Source organism: Anastrepha ludens, chromosome 6 (genome assembly GCF_028408465.1).
Source record: "Anastrepha ludens isolate Willacy chromosome 6, idAnaLude1.1, whole genome shotgun sequence".
Lineage (NCBI taxonomy): Eukaryota > Metazoa > Arthropoda > Insecta > Diptera > Tephritidae > Anastrepha > Anastrepha ludens.
This window is the reverse complement of record NC_071502.1, coordinates 24,293,024-24,309,867: the sequence shown is the minus strand read 5'-3', so window position 1 is coordinate 24,309,867 and position 16,844 is coordinate 24,293,024. Positions and strand designations below refer to the sequence as shown.

At 38.0% G+C, this 16,844-nt stretch overlaps 1 protein-coding gene across 2 annotated transcripts in view; it reads right to left on the bottom strand.

Moving 5' to 3' along the window:
* Window positions 1-16,844, bottom strand: part of LOC128865942 (monocarboxylate transporter 14-like) — a 37,709-nt gene that overhangs the window by 5,955 nt on the left and 14,910 nt on the right. For both annotated transcript variants that reach the window (XM_054106379.1, XM_054106378.1), the window contains exons 2-3: window positions 6,227-8,123; window positions 3,214-3,323 (exon numbers count right to left, since the gene is read on the bottom strand). In XM_054106379.1, coding sequence (XP_053962354.1) covers window positions 3,214-3,323; window positions 6,227-7,894 — 1,778 coding nt within the window. In that variant the 5' untranslated portion in view covers window positions 7,895-8,123. The remainder of the gene's footprint in view (window positions 1-3,213; window positions 3,324-6,226; window positions 8,124-16,844) is intronic.

The window sequence follows — 16,844 nt, the reverse complement described above, 5'->3', positions numbered from 1 at the left end:
GACTGCTCATTATTTTTTTTATAAAAGTATAATATATGAAGTTCATTGTCTAACAAAAAGCGTATAAATCCAAATTTTACATTTTCTGTAAAGATTGAAAAAATCCACAAACTTTTTTTTCCAATTCTATGGTTCTTAGTTAAAATGACAGGAAAGTTTTTGTTTTTTGGTATGCAGTTTTAAAGCTTATTAAATTTTAGTATAACAAAGTGCAAGTTGTTTTTTGAAGTGCAAGTTTGCAGTGGCTAAAAATTATGATTAAAAAATGCACATTTGTTTTAGGGAGAAAATGTGTAACACTGTTAGAGAAAAGACTTATAAAAAATCAGCGAGGTTTTTTAGAAACTTTAAACTGCCTCTTTCTTATACTAAAATTTAATAAGTTATAAAACTGCATTTTCAAATAGAGGTCGCCCTTCGGCAGGCAATGGCAAACTTCCGAGGGTATTTCTGCTATGAAAAAGCTACTCTTAAAAACCATTTGCCATTCAGAGTCGGCTTAAAACTGTAGGAGGAGGAGCATGGCCAAGCAACTTCCTAATGGATGAATTAAATCTGCTAATAAGACGTTCAGCAAAGCAAAGCGAATGGGTCTGGTGGTGAACGAGTACAAAACGAAGTACCTCCTGTCATCAAACAAACAGTATCCGATGAAGCGACGCTTGGAACGTTTGAGAGAAAGATTCTGCGCAAGATTTTTGGACCTTTGCACGCTAGCAATGGCGAATATCGCAGGCGATGGAAATACGACTTAAACATAGCGCAGCGAATAAGGATCCAGTGGCTACGTGGGCTGGGTCATGTCGTCCGAATAGATACGAATACGGATACCAGTTGGTGTGGGCAGAGGAAGAGGAAGGCCTCCTCTGCGTTGGAAAGATCAGGTGGAGACTTGGCTTCACTTGGTGTGTCCAACTGGCGCCGGTTAGCACGAGAAAGAAACGACTGGCACGCTTTGTTATACTCGGCCAAAATCGTGTAAGCGGTTATCGCAACAATTAAGAAGAAGAAGAAGACGTTCAGATCAAAGGTTTTATCACAAATGCAGAAAATCAAGATTTATAAAATTTTGATGCGTCCGGTTCTTACTTATGATGCCGAAATCTGGACACTGAAAGTTAATGATATAATATATACCTGCTATTGCGATTTGAAAGAACCATAATGAGAAAAATTTTACGGTCCTATTCGGCTTGAAAACAACACGTATCGCATCCATTACAACAACGAAATTGGACATCTTATTGGTGGTGAAAATGTAATACGTTTTATAAAAGCACTGCGGATGGATTGGGCACATCACAAGAATGCCCAACGAAAGAATCCAAAAAAGAGTGTTCACTTTGCGTCTAATAGGAGGAATAAAGAGAGGCCAACCAAGAAAGAGATGGCTTAAAGACGTGGAAGCAGACTTAAAAGCGATGAACGTTCGTATTGGATTAATTGGAGAAATGAGGCTAGAGAGAGACTGAATTAAAGGAGGATTGTTGATGAAGCTATGGTCCACCTCAGACTGTGCGGCTAACAGAGAGAGAGAGCAACTTCCTAATATTCGATTTTCTATCGATTTATGGAAGAAACCTTTTAAAAGGATCCTCGAATAGAACAAAAAAGGCCATACCCGGATGCCCGACTGAAGGTTTTAAAAAAGGTGTCGAACGGAGTGTTAATGCTTATATACGATTTAATATCCGGCACCATTGACTTTTCAGATCTACTCGGTCAAATAAATTTTAAAGTTCCTACTAGAGCACTTCGCACAGGACAGATGGCCACGGTATTCTTAATGGAAGTCTATGCCATCTTGAACATGGCATACATGATAATTGAGAAAAAGTGGAATTTGTAATGACAGTCAAGCTGCACTGAAAGCCCTTGCAAACCCACGCTGCTCTTCGAAGTTAGTTGGTCAATGTAAGATAAAACTAAATAGTGTTGCAAAATACAACAAAGTTAGTCTTATTTGGGTGCCTGGACATTGTGGTATTACAGGGAACGAGTTAGCTGATAAACTGGCTAATGAAGGCTCTGCAAGCATGCCACTAGACCTTGAACTTTATCTAGGTGTCAATTCTGCATCGATCCAACTATGGATTGACGACTTCCGGAGGTTTACCCATTGAGGATGTTGGTCTGGGTTGGACTCGTGCAGAGTAGTCAAGTGCTTTGTGAAAGAACCAAACAGGAAAATAGCAACATTTCTTCTAAAACTCAGCAGAAAGGACCTGAGAGTACTGGTGGGTGTAATCACAGGGCACAACGTCTGTGGTCAGCATATGGCTGTCATGGGGTTCGTCCACAACCCGATATGCCTATTCTGCCTTGAGGATGACGACACTGAAGGGCATATTCTCTGTAGCTGTCCTGCGTTTTCCAGTATCAGACTTAGGATATTGTTTTGCGATATACTGAGTATGGTTAAAGTTCCTACTCTTACTTCTCCGGATCTCTTAAGATTCATCAATGAATCCAAGAAATGCATTTTTCCGTCTTACTACCCACATTTTATCTTTCCTATCTCTAATCTGAAATCTATACGGGTGTAGTACAATGGTCTCCTGACTGAGTGCTTGAACTTGTCTAACCCCCCACAAATCTAGTCTAATGCAATCTGATCTAATTTCGCTCTTATAATCCATTTTGTATTGAAGTTCTCAGATTTGATTACCTCACTTTCGCCCCTCTTACAAGAGGACTTGAAGAGCTTAATCGGCTTCCTCTTTTTATATCACTTATTGTATCTTATTATTTGTCAAATAAACTAACTATTTAATTTTAGTTCTTAAGCTTTTGTTATGAAACCTTTAAATATAGACAGCAAGGTTGTCCCCATTGACTATAAATATAATAAAAGAAAATAAATCAACATTTTTTATGCCAAATTTTTGTTTGTAAATTTTTAATAAAAATATAGTTCATTGTATTACAAAACCCCTATATGTACCTACATATATCAAGGTTCCAAACTTTGTACAAAATTCAACAACAATTTTATAGTCAACAAAACTTTAATTTTTGTAGTCAAAATTTTTAGAAATTTTTTTTGTATGCAGTTTTATATCTCATTTAATTTCAGTGCCAATATTAAGTCGGGCAAAAACTCCCTTGATTTCTGACACTTTTTCCCATAAGATGTTGAGTATTTTCTTCCACATCAAAAACTTCCTAACCAGAAAGTGTATGTATGTACACACACACAAGCCCATTACTTACCACATGAACAAAAACAATGTTGATATATTAAATAACGTAAATTTCATATCCGAGAACAATGAGAAGTCAAACACTGCCTTCATTGTGTCAACGATTCCTCCGTACCAACTCTGAAATGATATGAACCAAAGGGAACAGGTTAGAGAAAATACGAAAGTCAGTAGAAAATAATTTCAACTTTTATGCATTTATTAGGTTATGATTTGAATCACCTTACGACACTGTTGTAATTTTTATCACTGCTTTTTACATCTGAATAAATATATTTTATACGCCGAATACACAACTTTTAAAGTGCAACGCCATGAAAATAAAATACAAACCCTTGGGGGGGAATACTAATCAGAGATAATGGAGCCATAGCAAGGCGTCTATGTTTGCATGCAGTTACTATAAAGCAAATTACTAATTAAATTAAAACAAAGTGTGTGATTAAAAAACAAAATTTCGAACAAAAAAAGGTTAGGGTTCATCATTTAACGCGCCGTTTTTCGACATTGTTACGTTAGCTGTTACGAAGCTTCGTTACGAAAACTTTGCAGGGTTGCTTCCGGATAAAAGAGCACTGCTTTAAGTTCACCAAGTTTGTAGTTAGATGTGAGAGGAGCAAAACTCGACAAAACTCATAATAGTTGACGGGATCAGTGAGCCCCTCAACGAGTGTTTTCATTACGTTAAAAAAAATAGCCACGTAAATACAATAAAATAAGTTTATATGAAGAGATCACCGATTATGCGTTCCACTAAATGTGTAAGAAAATTCGTTTGTTCAGAATAATTAAGAAGAGAACTACGCATAGAAGTCATTTATATGTAAAAGTCATACAGGGTCCGGTACTCGAAGTGTAACCAACTTCAGACCGCTCGCGCAGCTGTCTGTTAGTTAACTAACTGTAAGTTTACTAACGCGGAAGCATTTTACCGAGAGTAAACGCGAAAAAAGAAAATCAGTAATGGATTTCAAACGTAATAGTGTGATTGCATTATATTTGGCTGGGAAAACACAACCACCGATTGTTCGTGAGCTCGAGCACCTTAAAGTAGATAAAGTTTTTGTTTATCGCACCAAAGCAGCAACAAGTCAGACTTGAGAGAGCGTAGGAGTTGCTTCGCTTGGTCGAAAGCGGTCAATTTCCGGAAATTGTGTTTTCTGGCGAGAAAATTTTTCAAATTGAGTAATTCGTAAACTCTCAAAACGATAGGGTTTATTTGACGAACCGTTCCTACGAGAATTTGAGTCATCGATTGGCCACCAGGAGGCTACACCCGCCACAGGTAATGGTTTGTAACCGCAGATGGGCGCTCCCCAATCATTTTCATCGAGCCTGGCGAGAAGGTAAATGGGAAATATTATCGGGAAAGTATTCTGGAGTTTGCTTTGAAGTCGTGGGCAGACAAATATTTTGGTGGCAGACCATGGACGTTTCAACAGGACTCGACACCGTCTTACAAAGCTCGAGTGAACCAAGAATGGCTAAAAACAACCTCATAACGTCCACACAATGGCTCTCAAATTCACCAGACGCGAATCCGATGGATTATTCTATTTGGGCTATTTTGGGGAGCAAGGTCCGAACTAAAAGATTCACCAGTTTCGAGGTGCTGAAAAAAGTCATTGTCTGCGAGTGGGCCAAAATACCTGCAAGTCACATTCGGGTAGCTTGCGATTCGTTTCTGGACCGTCTCAAGGCCATAGTCAAGGCAAAAGGTGTTCATATCGACTAAAAGTAAATTGATTCTTAATTTTGTATTATTTTCACACAGTTTTTACTTTGAATTGAATAAAATTAATTTTTCAAACTAAATTTATGATCTTTTTACACTTTACAGTGTTACACTTCGAGTGCCGGATCCTCTAATACCGAAATAATAAATAAATTGAATAAACAATTTTCTAAAACTTTCTTGTACGAGACAAGAAAGAGAGTAACTTGCCAAACCATTAAGAAGTATCTGATACAGACCGAAAAATAGTTTTGAAGTACTAGAATACAGGGTATTTTAATATATAAGTTTATATAAGTCACCGTCAAGCCATTATCGAAGCCGAAGTTCAGTCGATCTCTAATCATAAAACATATGGAATTATATATATATGTATATATAATTGGCGCTTAAACCCTTTCTGGGTGTTTGGCCGAGCTTCTACTCCTATTTATGGCGTGCGTCTTGATGTTGTTCCACAAATGGAGGGACCTACATTTTCAAGCCGACTCCGAACGGCAGATATTTTTTTATGAGGAACTTTTCATGGCAGGAGTACACTCGAAGGTTTGCCATTGCTTGCCGAGGGGTGGCCGCTTTCTCTTAATTTTGTTGTTTCACCGAGATTAGAACCTACGTTCTTTCTTTGAATTCCGAAAGCCCATTCGGCTACGGCGGCCGAGTTAAAAAAAATGAAAAAGTTAAAATACTCCAGATGTTTTATGATTAAATTTTTAAAAGGTAATCATTCGCAATTTTTTTTTAATAATGTAACATTTACACATACACTGGACTCTCGATAATTCGTAATCGTAATAGATTAGCAAATGTTTTATATTTTGTAATTTTTGTATTTTGGCTTCGCTAAATCGAAATCACTAGCGTCGCCGTAGTCGAATGGGTTGGTGCGTGACTAACGTTTGGAAGTGCCCCGATACTCAAGTCCGAGCAAGAAACACCAATCTGTGTAATTGCAGTCCTAGCTAAAATCAGAGCAGGTTTTCTAGTAGCATCTACTTTTTCAATTATCTTACGTAACTGTGCGGCGAAGGGATTGGACGAATCATACGCTTGATTAGAGCCACAAAATGGTTTCACGAAGAAAATTAAATGACGTTCCCGTGTCGCACAAAGGTATCACAACTGACCTGTTAGGACTAAGTGAGTTGATCGTACAGACCGACTACCACCATAATTTAACCTATCCTAGAGTAATAAGACTTTTTCGTAAGATGGCTCAGGTATACTCATACATCTTCACTTATAGATACATAGTAATTAATTTCACTCAAGTTTTCCATATACTTACATCTTCCTGCTTCTTTGCGATCGGCGTCATGGAGTTTCTGTAGATAATGGGACACGAGTTTGCGCGTTGCCGATGGCGATGGGTGTTTAACATTGGAACATGATAATGCATTGGATTGCGATACAATCGTATATTCATCGGGAAATTAGAATGCCGCGTTAATGTGTTGCGTTGTAAATTTGTGCGGGAGGTGGGCTTCTTTGATTTTGAAAGCTGACGAATGCCGATAATACTGTCGTCATATGTCCATTTCGCTGACTCATTCATTTCGCTGTTTTCCTCTATAACTGTAGGTATATTACTTTTAAGCGACATAAAGGAAGTGGAACTGCATCGCACATCGTGCGGGATTAGAGGCACAAAGGATGTGACCGTCTCATCGTCCGCCTTTGCGGCAATATCGTCCTTTATCGTGCCATTGCGAGCGGCGTTAATGTCCACCGTGGGGTTAGCATCTGCGGGAGACGTCAAGTGTGAATTATCACGTGAAAGTTGGTCAATTTCAATATTGTGTCGTAGCGAGCGCTTGGCAAGACTCTTGAAGTCGTATATGCTGCCTAAATCCTGAGAACCCGAAAAGGTCGGTAAGAATATTTCACTACGGAAGGGTTTTATAATGAACTTATGTAGGTCGTTGATTGGCTGATTAACTTCTGTGCTGGTTTTAGACCCTAATTTGTTAAGAACAAGTTTCTTGGTTTCCTCTTCTTTCTTGATTTCTTCAGTACAAACGCTCGAATTGGAATACGTCGCTACACTTTGCGAACGATTTTCTAGACGTTTTTCCTCTTTCAGCCAATCGGGATCGCGCATAAATACACCACAGATGCAAATATTCAGTATTGTGCCAGCGAGAATGAGTGTGGCACTTCTCCACCCATAGCTGTCGATTAGTGACTGCGTCAGCGGTGCATACAAGAGGGTACCAATGCCACTGCCCGATGCAGCAATACCGGTGGCGAATGTGCGTTTCTTATCGAACCAGAAAGCGATTGATACCACCAATGTGACATAACCAATACCCAGTCCTAGACCAGAGATGATGCCGAAAGTCAACATTAGCATTTCCACCGAATTACAAAGTGAAGAAAGACCAAATCCAATGGATGATAGTAAGCCGCCAAATATGGTCATCTTACAACAGCCATACTTATCAACCAAATTGGACCAGATGGGACCCATTAGCAATGGTACTGAGAAGAACAGCGAGCTAATCCAGGCTGTCTTCGATGGTGACTCACCAAAATAATCCAATAATTCTGAATTAAGTAGACCGAATGAAAAACCCAAGCCATCGGTAATGAGTGAGATTACAAGCGAGGTCACCACTATAACGTAGCCGTAGCCACCATCAGGTATCTCCGGTTTCTTTTTATCTGCAGAACTCGAATCCATTGAATCATGCGATTCGTTTAAAATCAAACTTTTCTGCTTTTTCACGACTTTACTCGCTATAATTTCAGGGGGCTTCTTGGCGAGTTGGTCACCACCATTGCCATCTTCGATCGTGATGAGACAGTTTTTCAGAAGGTGATCGCCGTTTACTGGCAAGCCGGAGAATTTAACCTCGGGGAAGAAATTGTGTTTAACGGGTTTATTTAGTTGTATTGTTTTGTGCGCAGGCTCCAGCGACAATTGGCTGCCGGTGTTAGTTTGATTCGCAGCCATTTTGGGAGCTTTTAGAAATGAAACAAATTTGCGTTTCTCGGAAGATATAAAAAACTAGAACGATTGTCAAAAGCACATCGGGCTTATTATTTTCGGATCATATAAGAATGGTCCTCCACACTGATGAATGATGCTGCGAAGTTGATGACGTTCCTTTGCGTCTGTACGCATTCAAGGCAGCCGCAGTTTTTCTGCTGATGTTATAGGTCAAGGCTCAGTTTGCGACTTTCTGAAAAGGAATTGAGTTGCTTTATGAGAAGAATATATTTGATAAGGAACAAATGACTATAATTTATATAAAAAATTATTTAAATAATTAATAATAATTCCTTTGGATTTCATAGACAGAAAATATAGCCTACAAATATCTGTAAAACCAAAAATCTTTCATTTCCTTTCAAATCGCATCGCGATTTGTTTACTGTTGCCACGCCTAAAATGCGCAAGACTTTTCACTTTAAATTTAGTTCCACTTAGGTTTAATTGATATTCGGTCAAAAGCGCTTAAGCGGTTATCGCGCCAGTCAAGAAGAACAAGAAGCATTAATTGATAATATAGCCGGAATTGAAGCTTTACTTTTCGCAATTTCTTAGGATTAGCCTTTGCAGAGGTGATAGTTGAGTAAGACTAGATTGCCTGAGCTTTGAGTTGCTGTAATAGGCCGATTTATATTTAACAACATTTTTGAACTGAATAGTTTATGGTAATTATGTACAAATACAATAATGATAAGGCGCCTATTTACAGATAGGAAACTAGTGAGTGAAACTTTGAACTAAGCGAGAGATAAGAAATGGATTGAAAATATAATGCAGATGTGAGAAACGTGTGAGTATTTCTGCCGATTAAAAGACAGAGTATTTGATGGAATAATAGAATAAAAGTGTACGAGGGGGTTCAATAAGTATTCGTGTTAGAAATGAAGACACCATTTTTTCAAACATTTTTTTATTTTTCAACATAGTCCCCCCTGTTAGATAGATACACTTCTCCTAACGCTCCGGCCATTTTTTAACCGCTCCAAAAAATAGGATTTGCCGAACTCTCCAAAAAACGCTTCTGTCTCCGTGATAACTTCCACGTTTGAAATAAGTTTTTACCCCCCGAGCCATTTTTTCATGTTAGGGAACAAGAAACTGTCACAGGGAGCCAGATCGGGTGAATTCGCAGGGTGCAGCAGCAATTCATAATGCAATTCATGCAGTTTGACGGACACAACTCCGGCCGAATGTGTTGGTGCGTCATCGTGGTGAAACAGCACCTTCTTTTTCGCCAAATCCGGCCGTGTATCCAAGAATTTTTTGTGTGAGAGCGGTCAAATAACTCACTGCAGTATTGTCCAGTGATCGTTCTTTCTTTTTCTAAAAAATCTATGAGGATGACGCCGTTCGCATCTCAAAATATCGTCGCTACGACCCTTCCGGTCGATGGACTGTCTTTACCTTCTTTGGAGCGGGAGAAATCTATTGTTTTAATTGTTGAATCCAGGTTTCATTAACGGTGATAACTCGACGCCGAAATTCCTTCGGACCTCGCTTAAATTGCTCCAAACTCTGCTTCGAATTTAACAGGTGCATTATTGTCCATCATGAGCAATCGCGGCGCCCATCGGGCCGACAATTTATTCATCGCCAACCTATCATGTAAAATATTAATTGCCGTTTCGTTCGACACACTTATGGTCTCTGTTACTTCGCGCACTTTTGGTCGTAGTTCAGCGAGAACTATGTCGTGAACTTTTTGAATGATTTCATCGGTAACCACGTCTGCCGGGCGTTCTGGTCGCTGCTCATCAAAAATGGATGTTCGCCCACGTTTAAATTCGTTGAACCAATATCTAACTGTGGTCATAGTTGGCGAAGCGTCCCCATAGACAGCATCCAACTTTGCTTTTATCTCCTCGGATTTTTTCTCATTCAAAAACAAAAAGCGAATTATCGAACGATGCTGCTCTTTTTCCATCTTAGCGAAAATCACGAAACTCGTCTACCTCGAATAGCTGCCAAATCCAAACTAACCCAACAATCAGTCTGAAATTTGTTTTGCCGTCGTTTGATAGATGGCAGCACACGATGCTAATATCAACGTAACTCAGGTACGCCTCGGTTATCAAACACGGGTACTTATTGAGCCGTCCTCGTATGTACACGTAGGTTGAAAAGCAAGAAAGCACATAGAAAAGTATTCGAAATTTTCATTGAAATTTTTTATTTCAATAAAATCTCCTTCAAATTCCCTAATCCTGATCCCCTAAAAACACTTTTAAATATACAGCGCGTGAAAAAAAAATATTTTTTTTTATTGTTTTAAAAATCAGTGTAAGATAGACAGGAATTACATTTTACACGTAATAGTTATTTTAGCTTTTATTTAATTTAATTTAATAGGTCAAATGGTCGGGTCTTCTGCAAAGGTCGTATAGTTTTTTTTTTTAAGTTTTGAAGTGTGTTGACTTCTTTGTTTTTGTGAAGGTTTGTTTCTTTAAAATATCTGGTTTATATCGTTTTTATTTCCTCGTCGGCGGATGATCGTTATGGATGACATCATTTTTTGTGTCCTGGCCGTACGCCCCAACAGGAGCTAAAGAATAATTGCGGATTTCACTCATAGATGACTTCAGTTGAATTTTTAGGTTTGCTGACGTAGTACAAATGTAAAACACATTTTTTTATTTGTTAGTTGGCAATTCAGCTGTCAATGAGTAAAAAAAGTTTTTTGATCGGGTGCGTAGTTTTCGTTTGGCGTTCGTTGAAAAATGGAAGATCAGAAGGAACATTTTCGTTACATTTTGCTTGTTGATTCCGCAAAGGGAAAACCGTATCGCAAGCTCATAAAAAGTGATGCGCTGCTTATGGTGACGAAGCCTTAAAAGAACGGCAGTGCCAAAATTGGTTTGCCAAATTTCGTTCTGCTGATTTTTTGCTCAAAGATGAAAAACGCTCTGGTCGTCCAGTTGAAGTTGATGATGCCCTAATTCGTATCGTCAAGGTACAACGCGTGAGATTGCAGAGAAGCTTCATGTATCCCATACACGCATTGAAAATCACTTAAAACAACTTGGCTATGTTCAAAAACTCGATACATGGGCTCCTCCTCCTGCGTTTGCTAAAGAAACGTAATGAAAATGATCCATTTTTAAAACGACTGATAACTGGCGATGAAAAATGAAAAGCAGAAAAGATCGTTCAGTAGACCAGGTGAACCAACTCAAACAACATCAAAAGCGGATATTCATCAAAACAAGGTTTTGTTATCAGTTTGGTGGGATTACAAAGGAATTGTCTACTTGGAGCTCTTACCACTCAACCGAACGATCAATTCTGATGTCTACATTGAACAACTAATGAAATTAAACAATGCGGTTGGAGAAAAGGGGCCCGAATTGACAAATCGAAAAAGTATTGTATTCCATCATGACAATGCAAGGCCACACACATCTTGGGCAACTCGGCAAAAATTATTGGAGCTTGGTTGGGATGTTTTGCCACATCCACCATATATTCCTGACCTTGCACCATCTGATTACTTTTTGTTTCGATCTTTACAAAACTCCTTGAATGGTAAAAGTTTCAATAATGATGATGATGTCAAATCGTACCTGATTCAGTTTTTTGCTAATAAAAACCAGAAGTTTTATGAACGTGGGATTATGATGCTGTCTGAAAGATGGCAAAAGGTCATTGATCAAAATGGGCATTACACTACAGAATATAGTTATTTAGTTCCATGAAAAATTTGTCTTTGATTTTCTAAACAAAAGCTGCAACTACTTAGTTGCCAACCAAATATACAGGGTGACAAAAAATAACTGTCTACAAACTTCTCTGTGCAATTAGATGCATGTAAAATTATTTTAGGGAATGCTCTTATTTTGTGATTGTTGTGTGTGTTCTGAAGTACAAAAAAAATATTCGCCTTATAGCAAAAAAAGAGCTTGGACTTAAGCCTTAAGTAAGGCTCGAAAGATGTCGCTCGCTCCAACGTCGGGCCGCAGGTATGGGCTGGGAAAAAATCGTCTTTACTGTTTACCGTTGAATAAGCTTAGAATCATCAAAACGACAGAAATTGGTCTACAGAAGCCCCTGGACCTTCGTCCATTGTTGAACATCATCAAAATCTGCCCACAGAGCAAAAACAACCCAAGAGTGGTGCAAAGCCAATTCCCCCTCTTTCATTACTTTTCAAGAATGGCCACCCTACTCACCGGATCTGAATCCGCTAGATTACAGCGTATGGATTACAGCGATTTTGGAAGCAAGGGCCTGTGCAAAACGCCACAAAACTTTGAAGTCCTGAAGCAAGCGTTGCGTCGAGAGTGGGATCGCATAACGGTAGACGAATTACGGCCTATAGTACAACATTTTTTGAAACGTTTGAGCTCGTGTATTCGTGCTAAAGGTGGTCATTTCGAAACTGGCTGAATATAATGTTACTCAAACATTGTGTGTGTATCTATCAGCTTTGTGTACTTGCCGGGCATTCTTATTACACGTAAGATATTTGATTGTTGTCGTTGAATTTTGTTTATGTGAGTTCTTTTTGCAGTTTTCCACACCTGAAGTCCGCACGTCCAAATTGGTTAAATGATCACCTTGTGAAGTAATATAAAAAATACCATTTAAATCAAAATTTCAACTTTAAAAAATAATTAGAAAATTGGGAAAACTTTTCATCAAAATCTCAAACCTTAAATGATGATAAACAAAATGGGTGCGCAATTTTATAGCACATAAAATTTTTGTCCAATAAAGTGCAAGTTTGAAAAAAACTTCGAAAATTCTACTGAGCTTCTATATTTTCTTCGCATTTCCTCTATATAACAAAACCATGAAATTTTTTTATATGGACAAAATCTGCGGTGTACAGATTCGCGATTTTGACTACCAGCTGACTTCTTGAATTATAATAAATAATAAAAATCAAATAAACAAAACGAACCGAAGGTACAAAAGGAAGAGAAATTATTTGCCTATAAATATTCATTGAATGACTTGCTAATATTTTAATTTGAAGATTTGTGACTTTTAAATTAGGCAGACTTATTAAAACGAAGAGGCGCGCGTTAAATTTTGGAAACACGAAATATAAAAATTCTAGGTTCTTCAATAAGCTTCGCGGCTCGATAAAAGAGTTCGGCGTTGCTACTGGCCTAACTTGTTTTTGTTATGTTGGTACGCTCTTCATATGAATGTATGTGAGGTTTCATTTCAATCTCTCAATTCATTATTTGTTTACAAGCCATTTCGTATCGACGTGTCACAGTTTTTTCTACATTGAGAAAAAACAAGTATCAAAAACAAAAGGGTTTAAAAGCAAATGAAATTTATAAACGAATGTTCAAAGTCTTTAAGGACTTTTCGCCAACAATTAGTGCAGTAGAAAGATGGGTTGCTGAATTTAAACGTGGTCGTCCAAGCCTTGACGACGATCCACGCCAAGGACGTCCAAAAGCAACAACAACTCTAGAAATCGTAGAAAAAATATAGGAAATCGTAATAGAAAATCTTCAAGTGACTGTGAGAGATTTAGTAGAAGCGCTAGGCATCACATTGGGCAGTATAAGCAATATTCTGATTGAAGTATTGGCTTTCAGAAAGCTGTGTGCACAATGGGTGTGCCGCATTCGCTAAGAATGGAACAAAAACACATTCGAATGCGACTTTCTCAGCAACATTTAAAGCATTTTCGAAAGGATAGAGTGGACTTTAAGAGTAGATTTATCACTATGGATGAGGCTTGAGTATATCGCCACGACCCCAAGTCAAGACAAGAGACTAAAGAGTGGTGTGAATCTGGTTCTTTGGCTCCGAAACGAGTTCGTGTCCAGAAATGGGCTAATAAGGTCGTAGGTGTTAGATCAGTTTTTTTGGATGCGAAAAGAATTTTGTTTATGGATTACTTGCACACTGGTAAAACAATGAATTCTGAAAATTATTGTAACCCTTTAGACCAGCTGGAGGAAAAAAATTCGTGAAAAAGACTCCCCAATTTGCGAAAGAAAAACATTTTTTTTCATCCGGATAATGCACCGAGCCGCAAGAGCATTTTGACAGTGGCTAAAACCCATGAATTAAAGTTCGAATTGAGGGGACATTCACCGCATTCACCAGATTTGGCTTCTAGTGGCTTCCATCTGTTTCCAGACCTAAAAAAAATTATGCGTGGAAAGTGTTTTATTTTAAATGATGAGGTCATAAAGCTTCATTAAAGCTTCTCACTTCAGGGATGGAATTTATTAATTGGAATCTTGTTGGAGTAAGTGTTTTGATGTTCAGAGAGACTATACTGAATAATATTTTCTATATTTAAACCATATCTTATGACCACCAAAGTTTTTCTTATCGCACTGGAAAACTTATTGAACAACCTAGTACTTCCAATTTCAGGTATTTTTTTGGGTCAGGGAAAAAATTATCAAAACTCAACGAGAATTCTAAGCGAATTCACACTTGTTCTTAATTATAGTAAATTTAATGGACTATAAAACTGCGTACTCAATTTTTTTTTTAATTTTGATAAAAAATGTTGATGGAATTTTACTGCATTTTTTTAATTCATTATAGAATGCTCTATATTTTTTATAAAAATAAAAAAATATTGTATTTTAATTCAAAAATAAATAAATAAGTGAGCAAAACCTGTCAACATATTTAGGTTGCTAAATTTTTTTCGCACACTTTAAATGTTGACGGACAAATGCGCGCCACAAATTTCTCACCAACACTACTAAGCAGAAGGCGCATATATACAGCTTTGGCCAAAAGTGTTAGGCACCCCATTAATTACGGAATTCATGTATCGTTTTAAAAAGTGATGTAATCATATTTTATTGGTTAATCAGTAGATATATAAGGAAGAAGAACATTAACATTTAGTAGGTCCACCCTTCGATTTGATAAGGGGTTAGGGGTAGTCAGAATTTTCAAAAAATTGGATTTTCGTTTTTTGAATTTTCTTAAAGTATAGAATCTTAAAAATATTGTGTGAAAAATTGAAGTGAATCCGAAAAATACTTTTCGAGTTATTCAACAATTAACAAAGGGCGTTCGGGCGCTCCCGAGCGGATAGCAAAACTTTAAATGCGTTTTTCTCAAAACTATGATTTTTGAACTGGTGATCACTATAACTTAAAAGCCGCTTGGTAGATTTCAATAAAATTGATTATTCTTTTGGAAAACATAGAAAACTCGTGCCTGATCAAAGGATTTGTTTTTCAAAACTTTCGTTTTTTTTTACAATTTATTGTCGGTGTTTCTCTCGAAAATCTGAAAAAATATTTCCTGCGGCCACCTGTTAATTTTGAAAAAAAGCTTCGATCAGGCACACGATTATCTATTACTAAAACTTATTCCTCTTTTCCGATTGATTTTAGACTCATCACCAAGGACTTGTGATGATCACCGCAAGGGACTTCTGGAGAAACGGGCTTCACACAAACGGCAAGAACTTTTACAATTATAAATTTTTCCTTTTGAAATTTAGCTAAAGTCAAGTCGAAACATGATGTATTAATGCTATGTTTTTATTTTTGGGCAATTGATTAGCAATAGGGCAATTGATTAGCGAAAAAAAAAATTATTGAAAATAATAATTTTTTCGGGCCTCTGTCTACCCTTAACCCCATAACAGCAGCAATTCACTGGGACATTCTGCGTGTAAACTTTGCACATTCAGCGGACTTATGACGGTTCACTCGTGAATTAAGGCATTTTCAGAGCTATTTGCGACTTTATGCTGTGTTCCTTTATCTTAAGTTTTAAAATAGCCCACATGTGCCCTATGGATTTAGATCTGGAGGCTGTGCTGGCCAAGCTAAAAAAACAAAGTTATTGTCTCCAAACCAACGCATCGTAGTCGCTGATTTGTCATAAGGAGCATTGCCTTGTTGGAATTGAGCTCCATCCAAATTAGTGATGCCAAAAATGCGCATAAATGCGTAGGCAAAAGTACAGTTTCTAATATATTACATTTATGTACTTTTGACTGACTATGCGACCCTTGAAAATAAACATTTGGCCGACTCCATCAACAGCTATACATCCCCGGATCATAATTCTGCCTCTCTTATGCTTAGCTGTGGGTTCCACACAGTCTGGATGGATTTCTCAGCAAAGCGTTGCCTCACGAACGTCACACCAGATGTTCCAAATATGTGTAGGAATGGCAAAAAAAATCGTTTTCTAAGATTTGTATTATATATAGGTACATATATATATAATTGGCGCGTACACCCTTTTTGGGTGTTTGGCCGAGCTCCTCCTCCTATTTTTGGTGTGCGTTGATGTTGTTCCACAAATGGAGGGGCCTACAGTTTCAAGTCGACTCCGAACGGCAGATATTTTTATGAGGAGCTTTTTCATGGCAGAAATACACTCAGAGGTTTGCCAATGCCTGCCGAGGGGCGACCGCTATTAGAAAAATGTTTTTCTTCAGAAGCTATGGTTTTTTTTTTAATTATGCTAGAACTAAGCCTCTCGCAAAGTTCTATTCATTAGAGCTTTTGTTTTCCTTGTCATTCTTCTCGGAAGCATAGGGCCTTGACAAGACTCTGTCTTGCGTTGGTTTCGTTAATCTGTTTTTTGGTTTCTGACAGGGTAGGTGATTAGCCTGCCGCTACCAGTACTAAGTAGCGGGAATGTCCACCTGTCGTTGCTTAGGAATAACGCCTTCTTGCTGCTTGGAGCGCCATCTGTGTGTCACATTTTTCTGGCAGAAGGATCGCACTGATGGTTGAGGACTTCGCTAAAATGCATGTGTCTGCGCTATTACCGCGATTGCCCGCTTCCTCTTGCTGGCGCCACTGATGCAATGTGTAACTGTCTTTGTTTTTGACTGTTTTAGCAGCCAGAATGCAAATAATGCTCTGACTATTGTGCGGGATTAAGGAGGGAAGGATAAGTTTTTGGGGTTGAGGAATGATGTTTTTTTTAGAAACAAGGAAAGTAGGTA